Source organism: Perognathus longimembris, chromosome 8, assembly GCF_023159225.1.
Source record: "Perognathus longimembris pacificus isolate PPM17 chromosome 8, ASM2315922v1, whole genome shotgun sequence".
NCBI classification, from domain to species: Eukaryota; Metazoa; Chordata; class Mammalia; order Rodentia; family Heteromyidae; genus Perognathus; species Perognathus longimembris.
The window spans coordinates 69,811,584-69,829,157 of NC_063168.1; the positions used below are offsets into that span (position 1 = coordinate 69,811,584).

Consider the following 17,574-nt stretch of genomic DNA (forward strand, 5'->3'; position numbering starts at 1 on the left):
TAGTCCGCCTGTCTGTAAACTTTAGGATGTGCCTGCCATACATGGGTTTTAATTTCATGCTTGTTTATTTTGGTTCATGATACTTTCAGTGTTCTGAGGACAAATATGTAACCAGTGCCTACCAGTGGATGGTCCCCTTTCTCCACCGTTGTGAGAAACAGTCTCCAGGTGCGGCTAATGAGCTATTGAAAGAATATTTAGTAACTTTAGCTAAAACAGACTTAAAATTTCCCCTGAAGATATTTCAACATTCCAAACCAGATGTAAGTACAAACTCTTCATTTCTTATAGTTCTTTCTATAGAATTAAGTGTTTAATGAATATATTTTTATTATGGTCTTTGAAAATAATTGTCCTTTCACCAGAAAAAAAGCGACTATCATTTTACTCTTTGAAAATTTTCAACAGCATAGTCCAAAGCTTTTTAATCAAAAGTTTAAAAGATAATGTTTATTTTGTTTCCTTTATTCTACAGGTTGCTTACTGTATCATATATGTTGGAAACTATCGGTACAAGAAGGCAAATGGGGGGCTGGGAATATGGCCTAGTGGCAAGAGTGCTTGCCTTGTATACATGAAGCCTTGGATTCAATTCCCCAGCACCACATATATAGAAAATGGCCAGAAGTGGAGCTGTGGCTCAAGTGGCTGAGTGCTGGCCTTGAGCAAAAAGAAGCCAGGGACAGTGCTCTGGCCCTGAGTTCAAGGCCCAGGACTGGCAAAAAGAAAAAAAAAACACAAAAAAAGAACAAAAAAGAAATAAAAAGGGCGAATGTTTTCTAGGTATTAAATTCTTATTTTATTTATTTATTTATTATTATTATTTTTTTACTCTTTTGGCTGTCCTGGGCTTGGACTCAGGGCCTGAGCACTGTCCCTGGCCTCTTTGCTCAAGGCTAGCACTTTGCCACTTGAGCCACAGCGCCACTTCTGGCCATTTTTTTTATATATATGTGGTGCTGGGGAATCGAACCCAGGGCTTCATGTATACAAGGCAAGCACTCTTGCCACTAGGCCATATTCCCAGCCTGATATTAAATTCTTACTGTATAGGTAGTTCACATATGTTAACTCTAGTTCTTATAATAATCATATGAGGTAGATAATTTTCTTACTTTAATATTAAAGGAGTGGAAAATGGTGATATAAAATGATTAGATGATCATCTTCAATTATACAGTAGATAGAAGAACCTGGACTTTAACTCATTGTATTTTATGTACCTACAGGAGAAGGAAGGTTTCTGTCTTGAGGCCCTTAGTTTATGAAAATCATTAGGCTTTTAAAAGGATATCCTGTAGTTATTCTTCGTAACTCTTATAGTTGCTTAAATATACTGTATTGCTCTGTGTTTCTAAAAAGTACAGATTTGTAGGTGGTAAAGTTTATTTGTTTGTTTAAGTACAACCAACTTAGGTATTGTCAAAACCTCTTAACCATGGATCAAACATGCTCACCCATGTAAGGAAAGTTAGAAGTTATGTTACTATGATTATCTTAAGACAGTATGCAAAAAATGGTATGTTTTGAGAATTATTTTAAGACAGTTTGTAAAATTTTTTTTTTTTTTTTTGGCCAGTCCTGGGCCTTGGACTCAGGGCCTGAGCACTGTCCCTGGCTTCTTCCCACTCAAGGCTAGCACTCTGCCACGTGAGCCACAGCGCCGCTTCTGGCCGTTTTTTTGTATATGTGGTGCTGGGGAATCGAACCTAGGGCCTCGTGTATCCGAGGCAGGCACTCTTGCCACTAGGCTATATCCCCAGCCCGTAAAATTTTTTTTTTGAGAACAAACTTTACTGGTAAATATGCTCTTAAGTATGAATACAAATAGTTTAAGTGGGCAAGTTTAAATGAACAATTCCAGGTTAGAAGGTAAGCAAACAAACATTCTCACAATATACTGTTTCAGGCGATTGTAGTTCCTAGCTCTTTTGAGGGGGCTGAGCAGGATGGCACTTGAAACACTGACATTGTGGTATTGTTGAGAAGATAAGACTAAGGTCAAGCTACAGGCAATTCAGGCTTCTTCCAGTTTTAAATTTTGATGTAGCATTTCCTTATACTCACGTTTGTTATTAATGCAAACTCCATAATGTTATGTGGTTATAGACCAGTATAGTCAAAATAGGAAAGAATTGCTAACGTTTAGACTTTCTTTTTTAGCTTCTAAAAGGATCATCTGTCAGAAGTTAGCTGCTCATTGGTTATTTAAACATTCCCATCTTCTCATAATCACCTTGCACTTACTATGAGTTGTTAAATTTGGGTGGTTTCTGTGAGCCAGAGGAGTGCTTATAGCAGCAGATTAGTGTGTGAGAAACAGGATGGATTGTGTATGAATGTTTTATGAGGAAGAAGGAAGTGACTAAATTCTATGTAGTAATCTTGTTTGAGATACTTCTTCCTTGCAGAATCCTGTAAATCCTTTGTATACAATCAATGTTGTGTTGTTTTCACTTGGCAATTTAGCATAAGTCTTTGAATAAATCATTAGCCATTTGCCTTTGTTGAAGTATGTGAACATCAAGCAGAGAACAGTGATTATCATCTCTTTCTTTCCAACACATCCTGTTTCTCCTAGGATTATCTTGGTGCAGCACAAATCTGACCCTGTTATGATCTATGGAAAAGTTTTCAGTGGCTTATCATTGCCTACTGGTCAATGTTGGTCTCTTTGCAGTAGCCTAGATGGGCTTTTGTTTCTATTTTCTTAATTTTTTTGTGATTTAAAAAAATTGATGTACATTGATGTACAGGTGATGTACAGAAGAGTTGTAGTTACCTAAGTCAGGTAACGAGTACTTTTCTTTTTGAGCAATGTCATCTCTTCCCTGTTTTCTCCCAGTTTTTCCCTCCTTATCCTCCTCCCCCACAAGTTGTTTAGCTCATTTTCAATATAGTGTTTAGTGAGTATCACTGCTGCATTTGTTCACTCCTTGTCCCATCATTTCTGTGCTCTCCCTTATCCTCCCCCAAACAAATAAACTTACATATAAGACAAAAGCTAGAGAAATAAAAAACAGAGACAAAGGAGAAAAAAAATAACAAGAAGCAAACCCTCTCGTTTCAGTTTCTTGGAGTTTATTTTGACAGACATCTATATGATAGTATGCCCTAGCTATTGAATCTTTTTGATCCTCTCCTAAGAATATCCTCCTTTGGTCTCACTGTGTGAATATCTAGAGTTCTGTACAATTTATCATGTCCAAATGTATTATTTTTGTCTTGTAGCATCCAGTGCGTTTACTTGTAGATTTATAGGCACTTTCTAGTTACAACTGAGGGAAAACATGCAACCTCTTTCTTTGGATCTGGCTTACTTAACTTAATATAATGTTTTCTAGGTCTTTCTATTTCCTTACGAATGGTACAATATCCTTCTGGCAAGATAAGTAGAAAGCCCACAGAATGGGAGAAGATTTTTTAGTAGCTATGTGTGATAAGGGCCTCATATCTAAAATGTACTTAGAGCTAAAAAAATTAGCCCCCAAATAAACCCTCAAAGCAACAAAACCCAATTAATAAATGGGCTAAACAATTAGAGACTTTTCAGAAGAAAAAAGTAAGAATGGCCAATAGACACATAGGAAATGTTCAACATCTCTGGCCATAAAAGAAATACAAATCAAAATAACATTAAGGGCTGGCGATATGGCCTAGTGGCAAGAGTGCTTGCCCTGTATACATGAAGCCTTGGGTTCTATTCCTCAGCACCACATATACAGAAAATGGCCAGAAGTGGCGCTGTGGCTCAAGTGGTAGAGTACTAGCCTTGAGCAAAAAGAAGCCAGGGACAGTGCTCAGGCCCTGAGTCCAAGGCCCAGGACTGGCCAAAAAAAAAAAAATAATAATAAATAAATAAAAACAACATTGAGATTTCACCTTACCCCAGTTAGAATGGGCATTATGAAGAAAACCAACAAAAATAGATTCCGGTGGGGATGTAGTCAAAAGGGAACACTACTGCCCTGTTTGTGGAACTGCAAACTTGTTCAAGCACTTAGGAAAGCAGTATGGAGATTCTTTTTGACCCAGCAATTCAACTCTTGGGCATTTATCCAATAGACTGCAAACAAGGCCACACTTTGGCTACCACCACAACCATGTTCATTGGAGCATTGTTTACCATAGTCAAGCTCTGGAATCAACCCAGATGCCCTTCAGAAGGTTTTGTTCCCATCTCTTATTATGGCCCTTATCACAGTGTGTTTGGATTATTTGTTTACATTTTTCTCTTTTCCTTTGTTTCCTTTATATACATCCTCTATATTTCATTGGTTTCTATATTGCCAGAGACTAACACGATGATAGCAAAGAACAAGTACTCAGTATGTCTTGGCATGAAAAATGAATGAATAAATGAATGAAACTGGATCTCATTATGTTACTTAGGATCTTTTGTTTACATTTATTTTCTTTACTAGGTCATACAGGGAGCATTGATTATGTATTACTTGTTTCCAAAAGGAATATACTTTTGATCTGCAATGAATCATGCACATTATATCTAATAATATAACAGGGACCATGATGCCTATATCATACAGCCTAGACTACTGTGTCATGCTACATCAACAAACGTATCTCTAAGTCTTAGTAGCTTAAAACAGAAAATTTCATGTATTGTTCGGTTGAGCTTTTTTGGATATTGGTACCTGCAGGGTCCTGGAACCAGTTTTGTACATATATTAAGTAGTAACTGTAATTTAATTTCTGTAAAATAAAACTGTGTAGGTTGTCATTCATGGGATAAAAAGTGTGAGTTGAACGAGGCATGGTAGAACACATTTCTTGTTCCATTCGCTTGAGAGGTTGAGGCAGAAACATTACTTGAAATACTGGAATCTAATCTGGGTATCACAGCAAGATCCTGACTTAAATAGGATTAAAAAATAAAAAACCAACCAGGTGCTGATGGCTCCACACCTGTAATTCTAGCTACTCAGGAGGCTGAGATCAGAGGATCACGGTTTGAACCCAGCATGGGCAAGAAACTCTGTGAGACTCTTGTCTACAACAAACAACTCAGAAAAGCCAAGAGTGACACTGTGGCTCAAGTGTTTGCCTTGAGCAAAAGGAGCTCAAGAACAGTGTCTACGTCTAGAGTTCAAGCCCCAAGACAGGCCAAACAAGCAAAACCAAACCAAAATTGGATTGGCAGAAGAGAATGAAGAGTTTGAGCAGGCCAAAGTTACATGTAAGGTTTTCCATATAAGGTTTGGGCATATATAACCAAATACAAACTACAGGACATTGAACTTTAAAGTGACTCCTTCATGTCTTAGAGGACAAGATACAAAGGAGGAGATCACAGAAAACATCAAGATTTTATTTTCTGTTTCACATGGTTTCCTAAGCTGTCCTTGTGAAACTCAGTGTTGTTTTTTTTTCTTCTTCTTGTTTAATCCAGATTCACAAAGATATAAATAAAAAATAATACATGTAACAGCTCAAAGGATTAGGGTATGACAACATTTATAAATAGAAACCAAAATCACTTTACGTGTAAAGGGCTTCCCTGATGAGAGTTCCTATGAGGCAGAGTACTCTAGAAAAACAGAACCAATAGATATGTTCAGGTATTTAGGAGAGGATTTATTGTGAGAGGATGGTTTGTGGAATTATGGAGGCTCAGAAGTCCCACGATCTGCCATCTGTAAGTTGGAGGCTCAGGAACCCCAGTGGTCCGGTTCTGATCCTTCAGGCTTGAGACACAGGGGAGGCCCATGGTTCAAGTTCAAATCCAAGTCTGAATGCAAAGTGCCAATAACCAGAAGTGCTTGTGTTCAACTGTAGAAGAATATGGAGTCCCCAGGCAAGCAGAGAACAACCTTCTTTACCTTCAGGCTTTCAAAGGATTGGCTGTGGCCTGCCTGAACTGAAGAGATTGATCCTCCTCTTATTCTTTCTTTTTTTACTGTGATTCCCCACCATCTCTTCCAGTCGTTGTATAGGTGGATCCTTTGTGGAATGTCTAAAGCCTGGGTTGCTTGATTTCAACTTGCAGATAGTGGCCTGGACATTTACTGTCTTGAGCATAGCATTTGAATTCTCATAGCTTATGCCAACAGTATGGGAGATCTTTCCTAGTGATATATCAGAGAAAGGCCTAAAATATAGACTATCCAGAGAGTTTAAGAAATTAAGTCTTGAAAGAATAAACAACCTAACTAATCAGTTGGCAAACAAGCTAAATAGAGACTTCTCAGAAGAAGTAAAAAAAATTTTTTTTTTTACTAATTTTTGAAGTGTTCAGTTTTGTTCTGCCTTGCTTATGTTTATTTTACACACTAGTAACCTTGAATGTTGGAAAAATCTTCATAAAATGTTAGAGCCAAACTAATGACATTGTTTTTCTTAATACCTTGAAGACATTTATGTAACACCTTTAAGCTCAGCTGCTTTAGAAAGCTTTATTTCCCTGGTAACCTTGAGAATCTTTTTTTAATTTATTGGTTTGATTTTTTTTCTACTAAGAAAATGTCCTTGTTAGGCATATGTTTTGTCACTTTCCTATTTGTATATATTGACAAATGTCTATTAAAATGCAGTAGATCATTGTTATAGAAATTATCTTAAACTTTTGCTGTCAAAAACAGCTTTAAGGAATTACTTTCAAACTTCGTAGTACATGTATTAATTATTTACTCCTCATGACAGTCTTCATGACAGTCCTCATGACAGGAAACTATTGTTAATATCTTGGTCTTGTAGGTTAGAAAAAGAAGACATCAACTTCTTATTTTTGTATCTCAGAAAAATACTCCAAGAGTGGGAATCTGTACATTGCAGTGGGAAATGAGTATTTTATTTAGAAAATAGCCCAAACAGCTATTTTCATCAGAAATTGTGTGTTCTGTGGCTTGTATATTATTACATTACAGTTGTTCTTTCTTAGAAATATTGTATAACTGAAGGATAGGTAGTGTATATTGAACAAGTAGTAGGTTCTAACATTTTTGACCATTAGTTAAGGAATTATATGTATTTTGTAATTGAAACTCAGAATTAGGCTGTAAGGGTAGAAATGTTATTTTTAATGAACTGTCTTTTTAATTCACTGTGATTTTCTTTCTCCTTTATCTTATGGGTCATAAATTGAAGAGTTGGTTTGCAGCAGATGGCATAGCTTATGGGTTACAAGTGATCTTTTTTTGGCGGATTCTCTAATTAAAATATGATTTCATTTAGAATTATTAAATACCCCAAAAGTCTGTAAGCTAAAGAAAAATCAAGATTTGTTTCCACAGCTGATTAATTGCACTGTTTAATATTCTGTTGACATGGTCCTGGGATATGAAATAGCTGACTGTTAATCTACTGATGTTTAATACAAAATGTTTTATTTTCTCTAGCTGCAGCAAAAAATCATCCCAGATCAGGACCAGCTGATGGCAGTAGCACTAGAGTGCATCTATAACTGTGAGCGGAATGACCAACTTTCTCTCTGCTACGACATCTTAGAATGTCTTCCACAGCGGGGATATGGGTAAGATATACAGGACACTAATCTGACTGTATCCTTTATTCTAACACTTCAATAAAAATACTGCTCTTCCAAATGTTCATTGACACTGAAGTTGAGGGTAGCTCAGTGGTAGAGTATTTCCCTAGCATACATGAGGCCTATAGAACTTGACCTATATACATTGACCTATAGAGCTACAACAAATAAGCAAACAAAAGAACCAAAATACACTAAGATGTGAAGCTCTGCTGTCTAGAGTTATACTCATTCATTTACTCATTAATATCTTGAAGTGCTGACCTTACACATGTTCCACAAGCACCAGTTGAGCCACATCCTCAGTCTGTAAATTCTTTTTCCTTAGTCCTTCCTTATAATAATACTTTTAAGTAGTGATCGTTGAATGCATATCATTTTAAAAGTACTTTTATGTTTAAAAAGAAATGTATATATAGCCTTTGCTCTTGGCTTAGTTGTATGCAACTAGAGTATATATTTTACTCTTGGAGGCTCAGGTAGCAATCGTTTCTTTCATCTTGCTGTGAAATCTGGTACATTCTGTTCACTTCCCCTCTGAGAGGAGCAGGGATACTCACATACTCGAAGTCTGTGGACTTGTCCAGGCCATTGTTATTTCAGCCAACCTGCTCAGTTTGTCTTCAGTTTCTTTATTTGAACAATCAGATACTTAGACAAGACTTCCTTACTTTCAGTTTTCATCTTCCCTATGCTGTTTTTCCTTTGCTCTTGTCTTCTCTCTCTTCTCATGCAAAGGAAATCTTTCTTTTCTAATGAAGTGAATGATAGCAACAATCACTGTTACAGTCCACCATGAAATAGTTATTCAACAGATATGTGTACTGTTCAAGGTTCATAGGAAAAGGGTGTTTGTACGGTACAAAATACTATCAGCATTTATTTACCTTTTCAAAGGTTTGATTTACCCTTAGAAAGTCAAGGTTGTACTTCGAGGATCTTCACCAAGTTGCCAAGCCTATCATCACCTCTCTTCAGCCTGTCACCCTGTGCCTCCTGCTACAGAGCATTGCAAAGCGCCTGGGGTCATGGCACCTGGGAAGATGGGATCCTGCTCAACCTTGTTTACCCTGAATCTAGTCCTTCCTTTAGGCCCAATTTCTACAGTTGATATTAAAGTTGTTTTGAATTTTGTTTTCTGGAGATTAAACCCAGGCCCATATGTGTGTCATGCAAGATCTGGCTTGATCCCTAGCATCATAAAAGGAACAGAGGAGAAGTGCACAAAGAGAAAAAGGAAGAGAGAGAGAGGAAGAGGAGGAACATCTGCAAATCTCTTTACAGATACTGAGTTATAGTCCCAGCCCATGCAGTTAATGTAGGGAGTAGAAGAACAGCCTAGTACCATACTGGAAACAAATACAGAAGATGGCACAGAATCTTATAGGTCACTTGGTCTTTATCTATGGGGAATTATTGTCATTTGGAAAAGCAAATTGTTGGCAAGGTGTTACTGTAAATATAAGAGTTTAAGGAGGCATGCTATTCCTGTGTAAACACAATAGTGCCAGGCAATCTTATGAGTTCAGTAAATAACTATATTTGTTGCCTCCTTTCCCTGTTCCTGGCTGCCTGTCTCCAAGAAGCAAGATATCTACCAGTATCTAGTAGACTTGATCAAATTCGTTTCTGATTTTTTCATGATAATGTTGGTCTTACTCCCCTGCTCACCAGCTTCCTTTGAAATGGGTTGCTTTTATCCTGTGAGATCTTGTGCTAGATGACTATCTCCCTAGTCCTTGCTGAAGTGGATGTGATTCCCTGACACTGAGGCCATTATTGTACCCTGAGTACTAGAATCCTCATGGAAACTTCCAATTCCAGGCATGTGGGCAGCTCTAGGAGAAAGCCAGCTTGCAGGGCAGTCTTCCCAATCTGTTTAATTGGTTCAGCAATGATAGTCTTACCTTTTACCTCTTATTTTCAAAAGGCCAGTAACTCAAACTGGAGGTGTGGCTCAAGGGGTACAGTGCCAGCTGTGAGTGGTACAAAGCAGAGTGAGAACAAAAGACCCTGACTTCAAGCTTCAGTATAGAGTGTGCATGTGCATGCATTTGAGTGCGCATGTGTACATACACACACAAAACCAAACCAAACCAAAATCAACCTAGTAACTGATTTGTAATTCTTTCATACCTTGAAGCAATTTGAAACCGAAAGGACCTTAGAAAAATATTTGCTCACATCTGGGTAATCTGTTGTGGAGAGTGCTGTTCTACTCTAGTGTTTTAGCCTTAACTTATAGATTCCTAAGAACTGTTGAAAGAATTGATGACACAAGCCTAAAATGTTCCTTAGACTCTGTAATATTGTTAGCGATTAGGTGTAAGAGAAACACCATGTCCTCTATAAGTTGAGTTTATTTTGTATTAAAAAGACACTACCAAAACTTAATTTTAATTTTTGTTTGTTCACTTCTTTAGTCATAAGACAAAAGTAACTACAACTCTTCATGACATGGTAGACCAACTGGAAAAGATTCTCAGGTGAGAAAGAGGATAGTCTTTTGGTTCAGTATGAATGGGGGCAGGATTTTAAGTAATGTTCCCTTTAAGTCTGTTTAGTTGTCTCGATTGACCTCCTGTTTGTTTGACTTTTTTTGAGTGAATTTGCCCCCTCATAAAGCCATTGCTGTCTGAATGTAGCAGAATGGTGACCTAATAAGAACATGAGCTTTCAAAACACTGTCACTAGCTTAGGAACCTTTGAACCTTCATTTCCTTATTTGTAATATGCAACATATGATATGTTTGTATTAATATTAGATTAAGTAATTAAAGTGTTTGATTCAGAATCGCCACACAAATAATGTTAATTTCTGTAGTCATTTTTGTATCTAACAACAAGCACTATCTATTATACTCCTAACTTTAGGAGACACAGTACATCTGATAACTACTCAAATAACGTTAGAATGTGCTGGAGCCCTCGTGTAACTCTATAGTGCTAGTTTTTTACTGTCAAAGTAAATTATTGAGCAATCTCTTTTATGTGAAAGTTTTCTGAATTTGCCATGTAGATATCTAATAGTGCTGCTAAGTATTGTGTTATTAGTAAAAGTTTAAGAATGTAATTAAGTAAATTATAAACAGCAACATCACAGGTAGTGGTTGTATATATAGTAAAATATAGTCTGGAATGTAATAACTAGAAATTTATCACTTAATTTAGGGATTTTAATGTTAAAATTTTTACATTGCAATTAAATGAACAGAATGCCTCTATAAAAATTATATGAATATAGTGAAGAATTAACTATTTCATTTAAATGCCTCTACTTATTAGCCTGACTCTTAGTACTCTATGTTTGGAAGATACACAGTTGTGTTTTTTAAAAACTGTAGTAAATCAAACTTTTCCTATTATGAGTTGGCTTGCCCCTCCTCCCCCTCAACTTCCCTGAAAAATTCATTATACTTTGAAGCTTATTGTTATACAGGGCTATCCCATGCAGATCTGTAGTTACCTTTGTTTTCCTAGTAAAACTAAGAAGACTAGTAGCTCAGCGAAATAGCGTAATTGATTTCAAATAGCGAAATTGATGGCCAGCAGTGGTTCTGGTAGTCACTTTATGGCAAATGTTTTAATGTACATAATGTGGAGACATGCTGAATAGTATCCAGCCATATAAGCCCAATGGTATTGTAAGTGGTAAGCTTGTTGAGACAGAGCAGTACTTATAGGATGATTATGGAATAGGATAGCTAAAGGAGTTCACTTGATACCAAAACAATGAATGATAAATCTTACATTTTTATGAGATGGACTCATTAGGGAGAGTAGGCTTGATGCCAGAGCCCTCTGTTTATTGCTTTTCTGGCATCATTGTCTGTATACCCATGGAGATTGCTAAGAATTAAAACTGGGTATTGAGTTTTACATTTGTCTTATTTTACTGACTTGGTACTTTTGGAATAGAGGGAAACTGCAAAAAAAAAGAGATAATTAGTATTGGTCATCCTTTGAAAAATACCCTACTTAGCCCAGGTGTATTCTAGCAGAACTCATTGGAAGGAAAGGAGACTCACGGTGTAATCATGGGCATTGTTTTTAGTGAAGGTGAAGATAGTATGTAACATTGGGTCATATCAGGTGATGATCAGCGTATGTGTTATTTAAATGCATGAGATTCTTTTTTGTTTGGCAGCAAGGTTTTAAATCATTCTTCTTTCACTTACAGTGTGTCAGAGCTTTTGGAAAAACACGGACTTGAGAAACCAATTTCATTTGTTAAAAACACTCAGTCTAGCTTCGAAGAGGCTCGGAAGCTGATGGTTAGATTGACGAGACACATGGGCCGGAAGTGAGTGGTAAAATTGATATTTGCCTGTGATTTTTTTTCTTTTTTCTTTTTTTTTTGATGATTTAAATGAGCTAACGGGCCTGTAGTGAACTGCACATAGTTAAGTGTCTCTCTCTCTCTCTCTCTCTCTATATATATATATATATATTTTTTTTTTTTTTTGGCCAGTCTTGGGCCTTGGACTCAGGGCCTGAGCACTGTCCCTGGCTTCTTCCCGCTCAAGGCTAGCACTCTGCCACTTGAGCCACAGTGCCGCTTCTGGCCGTTTTCTGTATATGTGGTGCTGGGGAATCGAACCTAGGGCCTCGTGTATCGAGGCAGGCACTCTTGCCACTAGGCTATATCCCCAGCCCAAGTGTCTATATTTTGATCTTTCTCCTCATCAAGTCATCTCTGCATGAATCATAGTAATGGCATGTTCATAACTATTGGAAGTAGTCTCTTGGTTCTTCTAGGCCTTTCCCTTTTGCTTCTCCTCATCAAGCTCCCAACTGCTCACCAGGCTACCACTGATCTCCCTTTGCCCCTTTTTAGATTCCTACATATTCCCTAGAATGTGCTGTAAATAAGTTCTACAGCATTTGATGTTTTTACTTAGCAATGTTATTTGTGATTCACCAATGTTGTACCATGGATCAATATGTATTTCATTTTGTTTGCCAAGTTGTATTTGTTTTATGGATGTATATATCTCATCTTTATCTACTTGTGTTTATAAACATTTGGATTGTTTTGAGTTTTGGCTTTTTTTTTTTTTTACAAATATACCTGCTTTGATTATTCATTTGTATGTTTTACTATAGATACATGCTTTAATTTCTCTTGGATAAATACATAAAAATGGAATCAGAGTCATATAATGGACGGTTAACTTTAAAAAACAGCTGGGTACTGGTTACTCGCATATGTACTCTTAGCTACGATAGAGGATCATGGTTAGAGGCCAAGCTGGACATAAACACAAGACCTCATCTCAATCTATAAGGATGAGGTGGGGCCACTCTTCCTGGGTGGGAAGCATAGATCAATGGGCACCCTGAAAAATGGACATGAGAACCTACGGTAAAGAAGAAGGATGATGCAAAGGGCTGAACATTTGGCTCATGCGGTAGATCATCTGCCTAGCAAGTGCATCGCCCTGGGTTTAACTCTTAGAATCATGAAAACCCCCCCACAAAGTCCTGCCTACTGTTTTCTGAAGCATTTGCCCCATTTTGCTATTTAACCAGTCTTGTAAGACAGTTTCATTTGCTCTAAAGCCTTACCAAAAGAGTACAGCAGTAGGTCTTAGGTTGAACTATCTTAAAGGTATGTAATAGTACCTTGGTTTTAATAGCATTTCTCTAATGAATAACAACGTTTAGCAACTGTTCATGTACTCATTTGCCTTCAGCATTACGTTCTTTGCCATCTGAATAACAAATTGTTTTCTTACTAAGCTTGAGAGTTTTCTTTTGTGTCCTTTGTTCTTGGCAACCATTTTCTCCCATTTGTGCCTTGTCTTTTTATTGTTTCTGTGTTTTCTGAAAAGTATGCTTAAAAATTATTTTTTAAAAACAATTTATTCTCTTGTGATTGCGCTTTTGTTAATATATCTAAAGAAATATTTGCCACATTTAATTTTAAGCAACATTTCTACCGTCCCATTTTGAGTTTCTTTCTGATTATTGTTCACAGAGTAGGTAATATTTCTCAGGTCTGGATAGTTTCTCTATAGAATTGCTTTAATGTCTTCATCTAAAACCAGTATCTGTAAATTTGGGGGCCCACTTTTAAATGCTTTAATTCTATCCCATTAATCTTTCTTTTCTCCAATAACCATACTTTATTGGTTATTACAGATCTCTAAGTCTTGAAATTAAGTTATTTTCTGCCAACTTCCATTTCTTCCCTCCATCCCTTCCTTCATTTTGTTTTCATCTGTCTTGAGGCTTGAACTTGTTGCCTTGGTGCTGTTGCTGAGCTTTTTTCCCTCAAAGCTAGTGCTCTAACTTTGAATGTGGCATTTAGGGAAACTGGAAAAATGTTAAGACTGGGAAAACCCAGTACAACCCTAAATCCTGAAATAGCAGGCCCACAGGAAGAAGGATTACATTGCCAGTTTTTAGATTATGGAGGTAAAAATTCATTTGAACATTTGAAAATTTGATGCTAATGTGACAGTATCATGAATACATGATAAGCACTAGCCCTTTACTCTGTGCATGGAAATGTCGTAGACTTCTTCATGTAAAATGGAGTTCTTTCTCTTGGGATGCTCCCCAGCATTTTATATTTTCATCTTGTCCCTGGTCCCTACTTCTTACAACACTATGCCAACTTACCTTCTGAGTTGTAACTTCCCCATTACATGTGTTATAGCCATGATATAACTCAAATGAGAAACTATGTATCAGTGGCCAGTAATTACTAAATGATGTCAAAGACAGGGCTTGTTTTTTTTTTTTTTTTGACAGTATTGGTCCTTAAATGCAGGGTCTTAAAAGGCTTTGCTGAGTAGGTGCTCTACCACTTAGCCCATGTCTACAACCTTTTTATATTAGCTTTCAGATAGTGTCTTGCATTTTTGCCTGCAGCTAGTGTCAAACTGTGATCCTTTTACCTATGCCTAGACAAGCTGGAATTGAAGGCATATATCAGTACATCTGGCTTATTGGTTGAGATATGGCTCTTGCCAACTTTATGCTAGAGCTGGCCACAAACTGAAGTTCTTTAATATCTTCCTTCTGCGTAACAGGGATTATAGGTGTGAGTGAGCCACTCTGCCTGCTTAGATAGTTTTGATGGTTTAAGTTTCACAATTTCTTTTTAACCTCAATAAACATTCGCAAGATTGTGCTGCCTGTTCTAGAATGCACTCTCATAAGAAAGCTTTGCTGTTACGGAGTCCACCACCATCCTTCTGTTGAATTCCTTACACACTTCTGTAGGCCCTGAGGTCAGTCTCTCATGATGCTCTTCTTACAGTGACTATTTGCAGGAATATGGCTGCTTTCCATGTGGTCTCCTTGAAACAAATCTTGACTCTTTTGTATGTTATCAAGCCTTGGCCTTTAGTATCTCTGGAATAGACTTGTTCATATTGGAGATCTGGCAGACCTCATCCATCATCTATCTGTCATGAATCCAGGCTTTACCATGTTGATTACATTCCTGTTTCTCCATAAGAAAGCTACCTTCTTTTCAGAGCTGCAACTTACGACTGCATCTGTATTCCAGAATCGGTGTTAATATGTAAGCCTCTTCTTTCTTCAAAATGTCCTGTTGGTTCTTATTCACTGAATGTTTTCTGAATAAGGCCATTATAAATAATGTCTTATAATTAATTTTAATTAGGACCCTGCTTACGGCTAGCCATGTGTGAGGAAATGCTAAAGCCATCTGTCCCAGAACATAAGCTGTCTTCTAGCGCCATACGCTGGCTGTGAGCACTGTGCAGCCAGACGAGGCCGAGCTCCGATGCTCTGAGCTGCTAAGACATGGACACTTGTCCATCAAGCACTGTCTCATCTCTGCCTGCACACAATCTGAAAGAGCCTATCAGAGGAATGCAGATACCAAGGTCAAATGAATAGAAATACACCATGGATTATCCTGGAATACTGGCAGATATTCTGATTGGCATATTTTTGTAGAGACAAAACTGTTCCTTAATGCCTTATTGCATTTGGAACGAGACTAATGGTTCATTTTGTGTGATAAATAGAAAATTCCACTGCCAGTGAAGCACATGCTTATTAAAAACTCTACGGGTCTGGGCATGGTGACATGTGCCTGGTATCCCAGCTACTTTGGAGGCTTGATTTTTCTGCTCCACTTTACTTGTGCTTTGTTTTACTGTTGCACCCCACAGCTTGTTTTTCTTTGCCTCTAGTGGCTAATGCTGCTTTAATTTTTAGTCTAAGGAGCCAATTCAGAGGCTCATTTTGCAGTATCCCTAACATGGATGCACGCTTACAGCTGCCCAGCTTTCCTTCCATCCTTAACCCAGATTTCCTCTTCATTCACACGAGGTGGAGACAAATCCCTGCCAATCACGTGGTCGGCCAGTATCATATGATGATAGTGTTAGTTTTCAGTGCTCTCCACTTTTTGGTGAATTAAAGAAAGGTAGCTTGTAATTGTGTTTTGCCTCAATCCCTTCCCCCAGACAGCCTCCTGTCAGTGAGTCTCACTGGAGAACGTTGCTGCAGGACATGTTAACCATGCAGGAGAATGTGTACACGTGCCTGGACTCGGATGCTTGCTATGAGGTAAGTGCAGGTGTGCCTGTTTCTTCCTCCTTTAGAAATGCTGGTGGTGCTACTTCACTGACCCTTGGGGAGAAGCTCCTAAGCTGTCCTGCATGTCATACTGTAAGTGAATGATAGCTGAGAAGTGGATAGTGCTTTACCGTTTCATCACTTTCATGCTTACCCTCTGCCTTCTTTATTTTTTGCAATGCCGTCCATTTAGGGTTAATTCTCAGAAAGTGCTTAGCACTATGTGACTTCTCTCATCTCTATCATTTTGGTGGTCACTAAAATATAATGAATGGTTGGGGCTGTAGCTCAGTGGGAGAGTGTATGTTTAACTCTAGGCAGAGCCCTAAGTTTAGTATCTAGCCAAAAAGCAAACAAAACCCCTAAAATACACACCAACATTTATTTATTTTATTTGAAAGGTCTTCCATATCACTCCTGTATCTTTTTCTTCTTTGTACCCAACGTATTATAAAGCAAACCCTTCTTCTTTCTTCTTACCTTTTTTCCCCCTCCTTGTACTGGTACTTGTGCTTAAACTCACGACCTCATGCACTCACTTGGTGTTTTTCCTCTAGGTTGGCACTCTACTACTTGAGCCACACCTTCCCTCCCGGCTTTCTCACTGGTTAATTGGAGAAGAGAATCTCTCTGGGACTTTTCTGCCCCTGCTGGTTTGATCCATCAACCTCAGATCTCAGTCTCTTAGGTAGCTGGTTTTAGAGGCTTGAGGTACCAGCTCCTGACTGTAAAATCTTTCTTGGACATCTTCTGAGCATTCCTTGCTTGTTCTGTATTCCCCAGGAAGTACAAGTGCTTATTGCTTGGAAACCCGCAGTGGATTGCAGCCTTCTTGTCCAGCCTTGTCAGTCTCTATAGTATACTTTAAATTCTGGTCTCTCCATCCGATCTGGTCTCACTTCATTCGCTCACAATGCTTTTTCAGTTTCTGTGACTTTGCTTGCATGTACTTTCTTTGGTTGGAATGTATTCCTCTTGATCTTACTTGGAAAGTTCTTGATAAGATGTACCCCCTAAGACACCCTTCCTTTTCTGTCATGTTAGTTGTCTCTAGTAAAGACTTTCCTTAAAGCGTCATGGTTATTTACCTCTATGCTTCTTCCATTTGATCCTGAGCTGCTAAGGTAGGCCTCATCCCTTCCTGTCTGTCCTCATACCCACAGTGCATATCACACTGTCTGGGATACTAGAGATACTTATAAAACAGTTGTCACTTGACTGAAGGTATAATCCAATATGATTTGCTCATTATTTTGGAAGGTAGTATATTACCTATGATTACTCATGGTTTATTGGGAAACCTGATGAAACAAATTCATTTTTATTGAGATTCAATGTAAAAAGTTTTCTCATTTGAATTTTCTTGCCAAGCCAAACACAAAACAATGTATAGGGCATTTCTTGCATTGATTTCTTCCTGATGAAGTAAGAATTATAAACATTTAAGTCTTCATTCAGTGTGATTTTAGCAAACAAGCATTTGTATAGATTATTGAAAATGAATA

At 37.7% G+C, this 17,574-nt stretch overlaps 1 protein-coding gene across 1 annotated transcript in view; it reads left to right on the forward strand.

Moving 5' to 3' along the window:
• Nbas (NBAS subunit of NRZ tethering complex) overlaps positions 1–17,574 on the forward strand; it is a 248,911-nt gene that overhangs the window by 101,899 nt on the left and 129,438 nt on the right. The window contains exons 25-29 of the mRNA XM_048353401.1: positions 90–263; positions 7,356–7,489; positions 9,928–9,990; positions 11,685–11,807; positions 15,958–16,060. Of these exons, the coding sequence (XP_048209358.1) occupies positions 90–263; positions 7,356–7,489; positions 9,928–9,990; positions 11,685–11,807; positions 15,958–16,060 (597 nt within the window). The remainder of the gene's footprint in view (positions 1–89; positions 264–7,355; positions 7,490–9,927; positions 9,991–11,684; positions 11,808–15,957; positions 16,061–17,574) is intronic.